The sequence below is a fragment of the Dendrobium catenatum genome, unplaced genomic scaffold (assembly GCF_001605985.2).
Source record: "Dendrobium catenatum unplaced genomic scaffold, ASM160598v2 fragScaff_scaffold_1608, whole genome shotgun sequence".
Taxonomy (NCBI): domain Eukaryota; kingdom Viridiplantae; phylum Streptophyta; class Magnoliopsida; order Asparagales; family Orchidaceae; genus Dendrobium; species Dendrobium catenatum.
Genome location: NW_021320070.1, coordinates 6,823,374 through 6,839,492, shown reverse-complemented (window position 1 = coordinate 6,839,492; position 16,119 = coordinate 6,823,374). Strand labels below are relative to the sequence as shown.

Sequence of the window (16,119 nt, the reverse complement as noted above, 5' to 3'; positions counted from 1 at the left end):
CACCACAAAGCCCCACCATCGGTCACCAATACCTCCACCCTCACCCGTTGGCTAGCACCCCAACCCCCACCCTCCACCCGAACCCATCTCCCTCCACACCACCCACGACCAAGCCCACCTACCGCCGGCCCCCTCCCCTTTGGACTTGCCCCCCATCAATGCTTGCAATTACTTCCTTCCTAATTGGGGTTTAATATTTTAGGTAAGTCCATTATTATGCAAATTCAAATCTATTTGAATTTGAAATTGTAATTTAAAATACAAATCCTATTTTAAGAAAGTTACCAAATTTCAGCCCTTTGAATTTTAAAATAAATTGGGAAGTAATTAAGCCCTTCCTAATTTACTAATCCATTTAAAGAAGGCTTGATTAATAATAGCCTAATAAATAAGACTACTAAACTGGTGATTAATAATTAATACAAAAAGTCTTATTAGTAATGCATTAAGCAATTAACAAGTTATCTAATTAATGTATTAATAGTTAACTAGGATATTAAATAAGCTCTATATGCATGTCATAATAATATCCTTTTTGTTTATTTAAATAACTTATACCAGTATCACAATAATTTTTACCGCGTAGCTTCAGCTGTTATAGCACTCTAACAAGCAATCTGAAAAGATATTTTAGCAAACAATTAGCTGCTTTACTTTTATGAACAAGACAGCTCAGCGCTGCAATTAGTTTTTTTTTTTTTTTTCCCTTACTAAATACTGATGAGTATCCAGATCTGGATACTAACCTAGCAAATTAAGACATTAATACATCAACTCAGAGGTACAAAAAAGAAAATCAGAGAACCACAAAACCTTTAAGTCCTTTTATACAACAAAATTCAAAAGTCAATGTTCTTTATCTGTTATATTATTACCAAGAAGGCTTACGTCCCTTGTAGAATAGTCACATGTTTAGCTTTCCTCTTGAAGTATATAACAGCACGACAGCAAAATTATTAAAGTTTTGTTTTTCCAACGGACCTGAGTGGGAAAATATCAAATGGATTAAAAAAGTGGTCAAATAACAGCAGCAACAAGCCTGTCTGTTGGGACAAATTATTCTGTGCCGACGGCGAACGCTGTCCACAAACCAACCAAAATGCGCCACGTCGCCCCCTTCTCAGTACCCGACTTGGTACTGTTGACGTGGCGCATTCTGATTGGTCTCCGGACGGTAAACTGCGTTCTGCGTATGCACAGAATAATCTCCCGTGTGTTGGGAGTTAAAACTTGGGACTTTTTCAAATTTCTCAACAGTCCGTAGTCATGTCAACAAGTTATGATCTTACTTCTTGAAGAATGAATAATGCACAAGTATTTGACTGATTAACCTAAACTGCTCCTACAATATTCAATTAAAAGCGTTTCTAAATGGTAATCATCTGGATGAATGGGTTTAATTAAAATTATTTAAATTTTATGCTATGAGCATAGAGAGCCACCTTCATATGCAGAAGATGGATTACTTTGTGATTCTCCAGGATAAGTTCAACTAATCCATTAGCAAGATGAAGTAACTAGATTATTTGCTACGTTAAAGTGAAGCAAAAATAGCTAAAAGAAATAGAAAATTTGGAAGTTGCAGGTTCATGATGGTGGTTTACCAACCATTTGGAGCCAGAGCAACCTTAGGTATAGATGAAAGCACAAAAACACAGGAAAATTAATATCAGACTGTGTATCTTTGATCAACATTCAAGTTTGAGTGAAATGATAATGATTACACACCTGCCAAACAATAGAATGGTGCTGAAATCCTTCTGTCATGATATATTCTGCATAAATAAAATCCCAACTAGGAAAGAAAACTTGCATTAGATAACCATCATCATTAGCATTATCGTAACTATATGAGTTCGGTTTTATAAATCCCCATTCTCCATCAATTCATAATGAGCATTGCATAAAATGTTAAACCTATTTAGCACAATTTCTCTGCAGAACTGCCAACCACGTTAACTTAGGTCCCATTTCATTCCTTATCTTTCAACATTAATTATTTACCCATTGATGCGGATTGTTGCCTTGGTTCTGGGGATTATAACTTTGTCGCTGACTACTGAGAAATGTTATGCATTTAATGAAAGTGGGTTTTAACACAGATGCAACCTGATAAAAGATGCTTAAATTTTTGTCTGAGATATTTTTCTTCAAAATTAGAACCAAACACAGCTTGGACATGCCCCGACATGCCAGTGACATGCATAAGACACATGAAAGAAACGTTACATGAAATTTCCAATATAGTTAGCCAATTTGATTTTAATTCAGTGTGGCATCTTAAAACTCCCCTTCTAGCTCCAATCCCTCAGCGTGGAATGAATTAAGAGAATTAATACAAAAGAAATATCTTGAAAAAAGAGTTTTTATTATAGGAGATTTAAATGGACATGATGGTGGAGAGATAGATGATTTTAAAAGCATTCATAGTAGCTATAGGTTTGGAGCAACTAATGAAAATGATAAGACCATGTTAGATTTTTTTTTAATACCTTATTTAAAAAAATATATGAACATCTTAACATTTATATGAATGGATATAGTAAAACTCAGATTGGTCATTTTCTTATAAGAAAAATAGATTGTTTAGATTGCAAAGATTATAAAGTTATTTCGAGCGAAATTTTACGTATCTAACATCGCTAATCAATTTTTGACTTAAGATGAAGGGAAAAAATAAAAAATAAAGTAAAACATTATTATAGGATTAGATGGGAGCATTTAAAGAATATTAATAAAAATATTTTTTAAAGTAAAATTCTAGATCTTAAGATTTTGCCTGTGCATGAGAAAGCTAATGCATATTTTTGCTTTGATCATGGATTTTCTCACTATACATTTGCAAGAGGTACCCTGGTGGCTAGTGCATGCTTTTTGCTAATGATATTCTTTATGTTGATAAGATTAGAGAGGGGGTTGAAGGTAAACTTGAATTATGCAGGAGGTCGATCTTAGAGTCGAAAGGCTTTAGTTTGAGTAGATCTAAAAATTAATATATGGAGTGTAATTTTAGTAATAATAGATCTAGTAAATGATTATGACTTTGGACGATTAAGTCAATGATAAGAGTACATGTTTTAGATATCTTGGGTCTTTGTTCAAAGTTATTGTGAAATAGAAGAAGATATTATTAGTAGAATTCAAGTTGAATTGTTGAAGTGGAGGAATGCATCGGGCTTGTTGTGCGAAACCTGCAATGTTTTATAATACAAAATGTTGTCCACTAAAAGATAACCATATTATGTTAAGTATTGCGTAGATGAGGATGCTCATGTGGATGAGTGGCTTTACTCTTAGAGACAGGATATGAAATGAGCATTAAAGTGAAAAGGTTGGAGTAGCGCCAGTGGAAAATAAGATAAAAGAGAATCGCCTTAGATGAATTGGTCACATAAAATGGCTGCCTTCCGATGACCCGACTAAGAAAGTAGATGTATTAGATTTGGCTTATGTTAAGCAAGGTAGAGGTATACCTAAAAAGATTTGGTTAGAAAATACTAGAAATGACCTTTCTTTTATGGTTACAAAATGTTGACACTAAGTGTTTGTTTCTGTATTACATTGTGTTTGTTTGGGCTTTACAGGCTATTCATGATCTGTAAATCCTAAGTTCCTTTGTATAGACAACATACATCTAATCCTCCTATTTGCATGAGAAAAACAAATACCCTAAACCACCCTGCATCAAATTGGCATCAAAGCTTATGATTGAATCATCATATCAACTAAATGTATAAATATCAAATATATTAAAAAATTAATAAACGAGGCAAGTTATGTATAGGATAGATTTATGATTCTAGTAAATAACAATGTAACTATCATGCGATTCAAAATTACATTACTACATTCAATAAAGGGCATTACCTCAAAAAAGTTATAAAGAGAATCAATAATTCCAAAAAAAAAATTCTTTAACATTATCATTTTGATTCCCAAAACGTTGAAGTTATTGAAATAAAAAATTAGTGGGATATGCTCAATTATTTCCCAAATGAATCAAAGGTTGCCAAATCGCATCCTTTAACCCCAATAGAAGTCAATATCACTTTTCTTTTGCAATAGAAATAAGTTAAGCATACCTCAATAGTGGAATTCTACTTCATATTGCATTATGGATCAATCTCTTTGTACCAGTAAGATGAATTTATCTTGCATGCGCCACCTTGCAGAAAGAGCACGAACTACTACTAGAAAATATTTACAAAATCATCCCACTTGATATATTGTTGGTTCCACTACCAAACTTTTCTTGCAAACATCCTTGCCACCATCTTTCTGCTTCATCCTCCAAAGCGAAAGTGGCAAGCATGACCCTTATCTCGAGAGAGCAGGACAGGCCATTAACAATGTTCTCGACTCACAGTAACAAATTCTCTCATGCTCAATTGGTCCTTGAGAGCCAAAAAAAGAGAGGTGACTTCATATCCTATAGCAACTTCAGATACTTATCCATTGGAGTGCCTCCGCTTCAACTAGCTTGGGACCTATGATGCACCGACACACCTCTTGAAGAGAGAATGTAGTGTTGATCATGTGTCGGTCACGGACACATGCCCGACACGGCTGGGACACATTTCCGATTAAAATAATGTTTAAATTTAATCATGACACAACTGGGACATGTGTGTCCTAATTTTTTATGATAAAATTATTTTAAATTATAAAATTTTTATATTTACTAAATCAAATAAAACATCACATTCGCTCGTATATACATCAATACGATTATTGAAAGGAATAATTATAAGAGAATGAATTTTTTTTAAAGAGGGAATAATGATTATTGAAAACCATTATACCTACCTTTGTTTGCCATTTTTATTGACATGGAATAAGAAGAATTTTGATTATGAGTAAAATTGTCCCTGGTGACAACAGTGCCATTGGACCAAGCTTCTATGTTTACTTCTTGCATCATCGTAACCTCAAGTTAGGGGTGTAAACGAGTCGAGTTTTGACCTTATCGACTCGGCTCGTCAGCTGGAAGGTGGGCTCAAACTTGAGCTCAAGCTCAAAAAATGAGCTCAAACTCAACTCGACCCACAGTAAACAAGCTCGAGCCACACTGTGACATGATGTCCACCAGGCAGAATTTGAATCGCTAGCAGAATTTCATTTGGGTATAGTCGGGGTTTGAATCAAGGTTTAGGCGGAATTTAAAAAAAATAACATTTAATATTAATTTTTAATAATATTTAAATAGTAATAGTGATTCGAGCAGGCTCGCGATTCGAATCTCATCAAGCTCGAACTCGAGCACGACTCATGAGCTCAATAGCTCAAGCTCGCGAGCCCATAAACGAGTCGGCTCACGAGCCGGCTTAGCTCACTTATACCCCTACCTCAAGTTCCTCAACTCTAGCTTCCCTTCTTGCATCATCATTTATAATAAGCATTAAATATCTATAATGATCATTTAATAACCAAACACCAACAAAACATATTCACCTGATACAACTTCCTATGTAAGTTTTTAACATATGCAAACCAAAAAAATTATATAAACAAGACCAAAAAAAAGTTCCCCAAATGATATAGAACTAAATAAAGCAATTGAAGTTTTCAAATTCATAACACATACATTACATATTTATAAACAAAATTTATTTTTTTATTTACTCATATTTAATTGCTTATTGATTTATGTTTTCTGTATTTATTTAATTTTGCATTATTAAAATTTAATTTTTATATACTTATTAATAATAAATAATCTATCATGAATGATTTATAAATGCAAGTTCATAATGTGAATTTTGTATAAAATTTATGAGTGTAAATTTATTTAAATATATAACATAAATTAGCAATAATTTCTATTAAATTTATATGTTTATATGTGAACTAAATTTAATTTTTAATCACAACTTATATTATTGCATCATTATTACATCATTATTATATCATTCATTTCTTATTTAAATAACTTTTATATTTAATACATCATCTAATTCAACCATCATTTAAATCCCAATCAAGTCATTGAACTTTGAATTTGTCCTCTCTTCGATTCAATATCTAGTCTTACTTTCACAACATTGATTCTCGCATTACCATCAAGATTTTCCTTAAAATGATTAGCAACTAAATGTGAATTAAAATTAAGTGAGACTTACATTGCTTTATGATGCAAAATATTGGACATTAAAAGAGAAGCATAAAATTAAGTTAAGTGTTGCAAAGATGAGGATGCTCAGATGGATGTGTGAATTCACTCTTAGAGACAGAATGTGAAACAAACATATATGTGAAAATGTTGGAGTAGCTCCAGTGGAAAATAAGATTAGATTTAAATGAGAATTTGACTATTAACATGACAAATGGAGAAAAAGGATTCATGTATCCGACCTCATATAGTGGGATAAAGGCTTGATATTGTTGTTCAATGGAACAAGTAATCTTAAAATGGCAACTTTAGCATACTCTATGATAATAACTATTAGAAAAGATATTATAGATAAAAAAATATATAGAGTGATTGAATTATAGAGATGTTAAGGGGCTATTTGATTGGCTAAAAAAGGAATGCAATTCAAAAGGAATACTTTTGAGTTGTTTGAACGAATGTAGAGTAAATGCAATTGAATGATTTTTTTTTTTATTAGAAGTAATGAATGTAGAGTAAAGTCCTAAATGGTGATGGTTGTCGGCGGGCAGCTGACGTCAAAGGGCGGCGGCGGCAGCAGTGGTCGGCGACAAGCGGCAAACGGCGATGGCCAACAAACAGCGGTGGCCGCGGTCGAGGCAACAACGGGGCAGTGGAGGTGTCCAGAGGGCGATGGCAGGGAGGCGGAGACAGCAGGAAGCTGATGGCGATCAAGCGAGCTTGTGGTGTAAACGATTTTCATTCAAAATCGGAGGAGTTTGATTTACAACAAAATTAAATGCTTCACTTTACATTACATTTACTATACTTTGCATCATTTTGTATTCCAACCAAACACCAAAATTTATAAAACTCTTGTATTTGGAATAATTTACACCCTAAAGCAACTCAACCAAATAACCCCTAAAAGAAGCACATGTTAAAGTTAATCTAGGCATTTACAACATATGATAGAAAATATACCAATAAGATTCATAAACATAGTTGATGTGGAAGGATTAGGAAGAAGAGGGGATAGAAAAATGTAATATAGCATAAGTTATGAAAATAAATTTGCATAAAATAGAATTAATATATGATATAGAACTCTACAAGAATGAATGAAAAGAGGATTCATAAAGCTAACCCAAATAGATATGAATAAGGATAAAGATGTGGATCACAAAGTTTGAATTTTAATACTAGTTGTCTCAAAATGATAACTTTGCCATAGTACAAGGAAAGAGCAGCTACCTGAAGTTAGTGACACAAATAGAACGAATTCTGGCATCAACTGCAGCTCGGCATATAAGAGGAACAACATCCGAGACCTGTCTCCATTTAAACAAATTAAAAGAATATAATGCATTACCAAACAATTCTGGTCATGTAAATGAAAAATATACAAAAATCACAAAAAAGTTGTCAAAGCCTAATAAAACAAAGTACCACCAGGTCTATACAAGTCACAACAATGGACAAAATAATTATATAGAGAAATAGCTCATTGATGAGTTGGAATTGAAAATTAAAACCCATAATTTACAAAAGAACATTAAAGACAATTACCACTAAATCAGCCTTGATCGACTTTAGCCATTCCACTTCAGTTGCTAGAATTAAATCTCGTGGCTTCACAGCTGTTTGTCGGTACTGCATTTGAGAAAAGTTTTTGTCAAAGGATAGACGAAATCAGAATAACCAATTTCATTCATATAATAAAAGAAAGCACTCAAATCCAGAAATAACCAAAATATATCATAATTAGTAAAAACTAATATCCTTCAATCAGAAATGGAGAGCAGAAAGTTCAGATCCCAACTGCAATTTAAGAACACAAAATATAGCCAAACACATGACAAGGAAACTTTCCTGAAGAAATCTGTGTCTCTAGGATAGGTGTGGATACTATCAAGTTGTTCGTCATTCCATCAACATCCCACTGGATAACAAAGTAGATTGGAAGTTGAAAGTTTTAGATATTTACATCTTTTATTTGAATTATATTTAAATTTTTTTTGTAAATATAAGGTTTATTCTGTCATTATTCAATTATCTATATTCTTTAAAATATCCCTTATATCTCTCTTTTAAAACTTAATGAATTAATTATAAGTAAAATTCTACTCTTTGGAGAATTTAGCTAGCCAAGTTCCAGGTTCCCTAGATTGTGTGTTGCTTTATCTCCTATGAGAGTACCAAAGAGATGTTTGAGATAGAGAGAGAGAGAGTCAGTTCCTTATTTCACAGTAAATCATTATCTCCCCGCCTCTTCTTCCCTCCAAGTTATCACCGCTCTTTCTTTTCACTTCAAAATCCTATGCACAACTCAATCAATCTGGCATTAGAGCTTGCTTAAAATGATATATGTTGTATATGCATTACCAAACGGCAGTTTCTACTAAATCTGCTATTTCCTATTGTTTTGGGTCCAAATCTTGTCATTTCTGTTGAAAAACGGCACTCAATTCCTCAATACCATCTACTCAATTTCCTCCTCAAAATCCTACATTCATATTCATATTTCAAAGAACGTTCTAATTTAAACTGAATCCAAATTCCTCAAAATCCCTCAATACTATAAGTTCAAATTTAAAAAAAAAAAAAAAAGTTTCAATTCAAATTTAAATTCATATCCTAACCAATCCAGCTTAAGTTAAGGAAGGTTGCGGTAGACCTAAAATAATTTAGTTAGAAAGTATTAGACATGATCTTTTTTTATTAGATTTAAATGAGAATTTGACTCTTACTCGGACACAATAGAGAAAAAGGATTCATAGCCGACCCCACGTGATGGGAAAAAGCTTGATTTTATTGTTGATGTTGTTGCATCCAATATAATCCCTAAAAATCATCCTCGTTATTATGTAATTACCCAAATTTATCATAAATTATTTCTAGTTTGATTGGCTAGCAGGACACATGCTCTTTTTCCTTTATCAATACACAACACCACCATAGATTTTCACCTGGTCCAATTTAAAAAATAATGGGGATAGATTATGGAGCAAGACATCAAGAAGATTTGTCTGCTCCATACTCTCTCTCCCCCATTCTGGATTCCCAAAAACCATCTTTACAAAAGTTTCATATTTCGGTTGCTCGTACTCTCAGGAATATTAGCGGGACAAAGGCTTGATGATGTTGTTTTATTGTTGTACTCTCAGGAATATTAGGGGTAAATTATGATGATAAACGCCAATGGGATCTTAGCTTCATACCAGAGATAAGCCTAATTTTGATTTATTTAATTACATTAGTGCATTTTTAAATATTTTATGCATATTAACTTTATATTGCATGTTTAATATATATTTAGATAAGGATTACAAAGGAAATGTTGTGCCGTTAATATTATCCTTAGTGATACTTTAAGCATGTATTGATCTATCGTTAATTTCTTCCCTATATAGATTACTTTTAAGGATGGATTTTTAAGAAAATTTTAGCAATGCTACCGAGTCATCCGCATATAAGAATTATAGAAAAATGTTACAGGCTTGCCCACCATGCTAAGAAAGACATGTATGATTGGTATATGAAACACCATAAAAAAAATTTTATCCCCCACCGTATCAAGAAAAAAGTATATGGGCAATGCACAAAGCACCTAGATAGGTTTTCTATTTCACTAAGCCAAAAAAAGTGTGAATGGATGTTCCCTGTAGAAAAAACAAAAAAATATATATATATATAATTTCCCCATTGTGTTAAGAAAGACGTGTACAAACATGTTAGACAGCAAAGTTAAAGTTTTTAAAATACCTTTTTGGGTGCCATGAACAATTTAATTGTGATAACAATGGGAGGAAGTGATTTTTTTCTCGCCCTTTTTTTAGAGGACAACGTGACAACAAGGTATTCAAATAGAGGAAACTATTGAGAGGTGTTAGCAACTGTATTGAGCGCCAATGATCAATGGCCAGAGGAGAAATTGGGAGCTAGGGTTTTGCAAGATTGTGGGTGCTTGGAGATGGAATCCGTACAAAAATGGGTGAGTATAATCGAGGCTTTGTGGAGGCATTAGAGGTCAGTAAGGGTTCTCGAGAGTGCAAAGATAAAAAGTGAGTTGGGGCAGCAAGAAGGTGAACAACGAGAAATGTGAGATTAACATAGAGAGAGAGAATGGGAGACTAGAGGAAGAAATGGTGACGTTGTTGGGGATGTTATCAAAATCAATGGTAAAGGGTTGAGAATAGGTGTGTCAATAAATGACCAAACCTGCCAACATGATTCGAAAACGATCCAAAAAATCCAAATTCGGGTTGACCTGTCTAATAAATGGGTCAATTCATTTTGGGCTTTTCCAACCCATTTATCAAACAAGTTGGGTTCAGGTTGACCCACAAAACCACTTTTGACCCTAAAATGACCCATTTAATATCTTTTTTTCTTAAATTTATCTACTTGTATGTATAATCATCTTATTTTTTTTATCAAATATCCTAAATTTTATAGTTTAATAAGTTATATAAAAAAACTTTAGCTAAAATGGGTTAACGGGTCAAGTTCGGGTAATTTGCGTTGCTAGCAGATAGGGTTTGGATTGGTGTTTTTGACCCATTTATTAAGCGGGTCAAGTTTGGGTCAGATTAATTTCGGGTTGAACCCGAACCGAACCCATTTTGCCACCCCTAGTTGGGAAGAGATTGTGGGTATTGGTCTTGACAAGGCAAGAGGTATAAAAAAGAGTAGAGAGGGAAGGAGTTGTGATGCTTGTGTGAGACAACCGGGAGAGAAAGGGTGGCGCAACAAGCTTACATGTGAAGAGGCTTATAGGCAAGTTTCGTATGAAAGAGAGGAGACATTGCAAAGAGTGTGTGCATGCAAGTACTAGAAAGGGAATAATAGTGTATGGGAGGTAGTAGCTTGCCTATCGAGGAAGTAGGAGATTAGGTAAGTGTGAATTTGTTTATTTTTATTAAATGGGTCTAATGGCCCATGTGAAGGTGCAACAACGATTGGGATGGCAAGAGGCAAAAAGATCATCCTTGGTTTCAAAAAATAGGAGGTAGTTTGTGATGATCTGTATTATTTAAAAAATTAATAATTTTTAATTAAAATCTTTTTATATTATTATTATTATTATTATTATTATTATTATTATTATTATTATTATTATTATATTTTGAAAATGGTGTATCTATTCACTCTCCTAAAACTTCTCACCACACACAACAAATTCTCGTCATCCTCACATGACCACTTAAGCTATAGGGGGAAGGGGATTTCTTAGACAATTTCGACATTCCAAACTCATAAGTACAATCCATTTGGCAAAAAGTTGAGTGTTTTTCTTAAAACAAATGGGACATTTTGAATTGCTTACGAACAAAGTTGCATAAGTCATCCTCCATTGTGATCATTTCAATTGTGTTTTCTTATGGAAAACAGAGTTCAACAAAAGTCGAAATATGGTACAAAGGAACTAAACCAAACCAATTTTAAACCCTTGTTAGAATAATATTTAATTCCAAATTTACGATTTTTTATTTTATTTTATTAGATTGAATTGTCCTTTTTGATAAAATTAAAGTGGCATATTTAGATAGTATTTGACTTGGTCGTAATGATGCAGATACTTATTGTCATGCAACAATCAAACTTAAATATGTATTTTTTGCTAAATTCAATGCAATTCACTACATCAACCCCATAAATTTCTTTGGCACCACATATCTTAAAATTTATCAGGTCAACTGCATATGTATAAAATAATGATCATTCTCCTCATGATGATGATCGTTATGAAGATGTTTACAATAACACCTCTTCTTGACGAAGAGCTGAACAATTATGAGTTATCAACACCTAAGTTTATTACTGTACTTGAGTTTGATTCTGAGATGTTATTGGAGGTTAAAATAGAGCCTATGCCTGATAAAGCGCATGAGCCTGAGAATATTGTTAAGCATGAGATAGTGGTTTCTACAATGTCAGGTATTGAGATGTCTTTAAATGTGCCAAATCCTACAATTGATCTTCTCAAGCTTCCGTTGAGATTCTGACTCCAATTCAAATTACAACACCTTATGATATATGCTATTCCAAATGACGATAATTTGCTTCAGTTACATGTATCAACGATTGAATTTCTGAGCCACTATCACTTTTATGACCTAATCCATTGTTTGTCCAAATTGAAAATAACTCACAAGATATGAGGTTTGAAGCCACCAAGCTTTCTAAGCCTCCAAAACTTTATGTACTACATAGATGCTTCTTCCATCAAATGACCTAGTGTAACTACCACCTGCTCTTCCATGGCCTCTACTAAACTCGTAATAGAAGAGTTTCTCATTGGCCAAGCAAATTGATGCAACATAAATTAGCCTATTCCTAGGGGAAAAAAAGATTTTAGTGGGCTAATTATTTAGAGGCAAAAAGACGTATAAAGGAACTGAACCTGACAAATTTTCAACCCTTTCTAGAACCATTTTTAAGCATAGTCAAAATTCTTATTTTACTTTATTTTATTAGGCTTAACTATTTCTTGGATAAAATTAGGTTCGAATATTTGGAAATGATTGGACTTGATCACAAGATAGGATTAGATTTCATCTAAACCGAGCCTTATCCATGTAATCATATTTTTATAAATAGAAATCATTATTTGTAATTGATGATTAAAAATTAATGGATCAAACTTGACTATTTGTGATGTTAATCAAATGTTCCTTAGATTTAAGTTGTGTATGGGAATTTCTCTAAGTTGTGTATATGGAGTTACTTCACTTCTTTTCCTCCATAAAAATCTATTCTAAAAAATTGAAAATTCTATGTTGCACGAGTTGAGTATTAAAAACCTCTTTCATTCAAAAAATGAAATGGCTAACGAAGAACAAACTAGCTTATATGATGTGCTCCACCTAAGCTACTTCAAGTTTGTCATCAAAATATGAACTTATTTTCAACCAGAGCCCATATTTGATTGTGATGAATCTAATTATATATTTGGATTTGAACTTATGCTCATTAAAAATGTTTGTTCACCAAAAGAGTTGCTTCCCTTTCAAAACAAAATTGATTTTAAATTTTGTTCTAGTCTTTCACTTGCCCATTAATGGAAGAACTTTATAATGAATGATGAGCTACCATTACTATTTACCTCAATTGATTTCTTTGGCGAAAGTCCAATGTATTGAACCATCTAAGGAATTATTGAATTTGAAATTTATATCCTTTGGAATATTATTAATTAAAGAAATTATTAGACCTTCCATATTACCAACATCTATATGTCTGAAGGGATGAAAATATTTATAAGTAACTTTTTTGGAAAAAGTATGCGGAAATTATTTGGAACCACCCTTAAGTTTTCATTTCCTTTTTCACCCCAAAATTAATTGAGTGGTTATAAATTATAACATAGGAAATTGGAACTCAATTCTTCTTATTCTTGAATATTGTCTTTTAAATCCATCATGAAAACTACTAGCAAACTTCAATTTAGATTGTGCAAGAATTAACCATCTCCTCAGTATTCCCTTGAATACATTTTTTTATCCTTTATTTTCATTTTTTTAGCTTTTGCATAAATACATTTTGATGCTAAGAAACAAATTAGGTAGCATTATCAGGGTTATAAGACCTACACCGGCATTCATAAGCATTTTCTAGACTATGTTTAAGATTAATATGCTTTAGTTTGCATCCAGCCCACACATGCCTTGCAAAATACTTCCAATAAGAAAGACCTAAACCTCTAACCTCAACAAAATTAACAGAAAAGTAGGAGTTAATACATATATTTACTTTGTCATACTGCACACCTTAATCAAGCTTTTAATGTGGAAGTTTTTTGTCATATTGAGACCACAAGAGCCTCCAGTATTTCCTACATGTGTTTTTTCATCTGGACTCTGGAGTATTTAATTACAGCACTATTATGCCTATGTCCATTTTTTTTCATAACTTCCTAGTTTACATTAGATAAATCAACATGTGTATGATAAGATTGTGATTGGACTATTCGATTTCGGCCGCGTTAGTTTCTCCTTCATTACGCCGTTTTCGGTTTAAATCGGTGAAAACAGTTACAGTGTGTTGTTTATTAACACGCCTTTTGCATAATCTCTTTTCCCATACCTCCGTAATACCGCCGATCTTAAAAGAAAAAAAATACCGCTTACCCAAAATCTGCTTACTTTGTTTCTTTAAACTCCGCTTATGCAAAAGAAATGCCGCAACCAAACAAGGCCTTCATCTCTAAATTGTTTGTTGGCAAGAGCATCCACAATCAGATGACGCTTCAATTACACATGAAGAGGTTAATCTCATTGCCTCCTAATCTTCTTGAAAAATTTATCAAAAATTAAACTCTAAATATGAGAGTTCTAATCAACTTGGGATAGTTGATAGAAAGCATTGAGTTGTACATCATCAACATCAATATCCCACTAACAAAGTAGACGGGAAGTTAATAGTTTTAGTTATTCATCTCTTTAATGTGATTTAATATATTATTTTCTTTTAAATAAATGCACGGGCTTTAGGACATTGTTCAAGTCATACTACTCTTAATAAATAACTCTAGCATCTATCTTTTATGACTTGATGAGTTGATTGCAAGCAAAGTTGTACTCTTTAGATATTCAGCCGACCCACTAATGGGTTGCCTGGGTTATTGGGTGCTTCGTCCTCCCCTGAGAGTGTAAGAGAGTTCTGTGATATAATCGATTATTGTTCCCTAGTAATTCCCTAACTCCCCAACTATTTTTCTTCATTGGTAGCCACCTCCTCTGTCCTTTCAATTCAATGGAATTGTTTGATACAAGTAAAACCTACTCAAACTAGTAAGATCAGAAAAACGTTTTAGCTGAAAGATCATCCAAACTTAGAGAACTTTACAACAAATACTATTCAAGTGCAACTTAATTAAAGCATTCCGGAAGCAAGTCAAATGCTATATGATTTTCCATCAATACACTTAAAGATAAATCGAACCATACACAGTAATGTACCTTTTCCAAAGAGGCAAGGCGATCCACTGTCAAAGCGTCAGTTTGCACAGCCCCACAGTCCAACAAAACCTGAAAATCCAACCGAAGTATTAAAACAGAAGATTTATCAAAGCATGCATTACAAGTATCAACTAAGTAGATTTTTTTTTTCACTGACATTTCGTATTTTCAGATTTGAAGACTTTATCTCGCCTGTAAAAACAAACTCCGGGGCACCTGTAACCACATTAACTTCATGCCCTGCTTCAATCAGATGCCTTACAATCTGCGTCAAAATTTATAAAAAAAAAAAAAAGTTCCAGGATAATCACTTCGCCGTCAAATTTCGTTGTCTAATCGATTAATAGCATAGAAGAACAAAGAAAGCCGCTTGCTCGTGCCTCGACAACGCGGGTGGCATGGCCAAACCCGTGGCCGGTAACGTAGTAGACGAAGACAAGTCGACGCATCGGATGAGAATCACCGCCGGCCTCTGCATTTTCTATCCCCATAATCGCCTAAATCCTTCGAAGTCAAAAGACAAAAGTGATGAGGTGGAGCAAAGAGTGAAATGACGATCGATCGCAATGGTGAGGAAGTGATTCAACGGATCCAGCATCGGCCGCAGAGAACGGGGGAGACCGTTTAGCTGGCCTCCATGTTTATCGAGAAGCGACGAAATCGAAGCGGACATGCCGATAATAGGCCAAGGTCTTCACTGCTTTATCCGTTGGTTATTTTGTTATATATATAGCCGAACATTAAAAAAAAAATTATTTATTTAAAGTTTTTGGTGGATAAAGATTTAGGGCGGATTTCTTTCTAAATTTTGAAAAAAAAGCTGTTACGAAGAAAAAAAGAATGCCGTCTCAAATCTAAGTCAAAATTTATTCAAATTTATTCATATTCAAATTGTTTCTAAATATAGTTTAGAATATATTCAAAATTTATTTGAATTTAGTAAGATTCGAATTTGTGGCCTGAACTTTGTTCGAATAGAATCAAACATAATTTAAATCTTATTCAATTTTTATTTGAACAAAGTTCAAATTACACTCTAAATACCATCTTGGATCTCACACTAAATTG

General features: G+C 33.3%; 1 protein-coding gene across 2 annotated transcripts in view; it reads right to left on the bottom strand.

Annotated features, from left to right (window-relative positions):
* Positions 1-15,744, bottom strand: part of LOC110106379 (L-arabinokinase) — a 93,421-nt gene extending 77,677 nt beyond the window's left edge. For both annotated transcript variants that reach the window (XM_020836265.2, XM_020836266.2), the window contains exons 1-6: positions 15,432-15,744; positions 15,209-15,316; positions 15,052-15,120; positions 7,658-7,741; positions 7,343-7,419; positions 1,729-1,795 (exon numbers count right to left, since the gene is read on the bottom strand). In XM_020836265.2, coding sequence (XP_020691924.1) covers positions 1,729-1,795; positions 7,343-7,419; positions 7,658-7,741; positions 15,052-15,120; positions 15,209-15,316; positions 15,432-15,542 — 516 coding nt within the window. In that variant the 5' untranslated portion in view covers positions 15,543-15,744. The remainder of the gene's footprint in view (positions 1-1,728; positions 1,796-7,342; positions 7,420-7,657; positions 7,742-15,051; positions 15,121-15,208; positions 15,317-15,431) is intronic.
* Between the last annotated feature and the right edge of the window lie 375 nt (positions 15,745-16,119).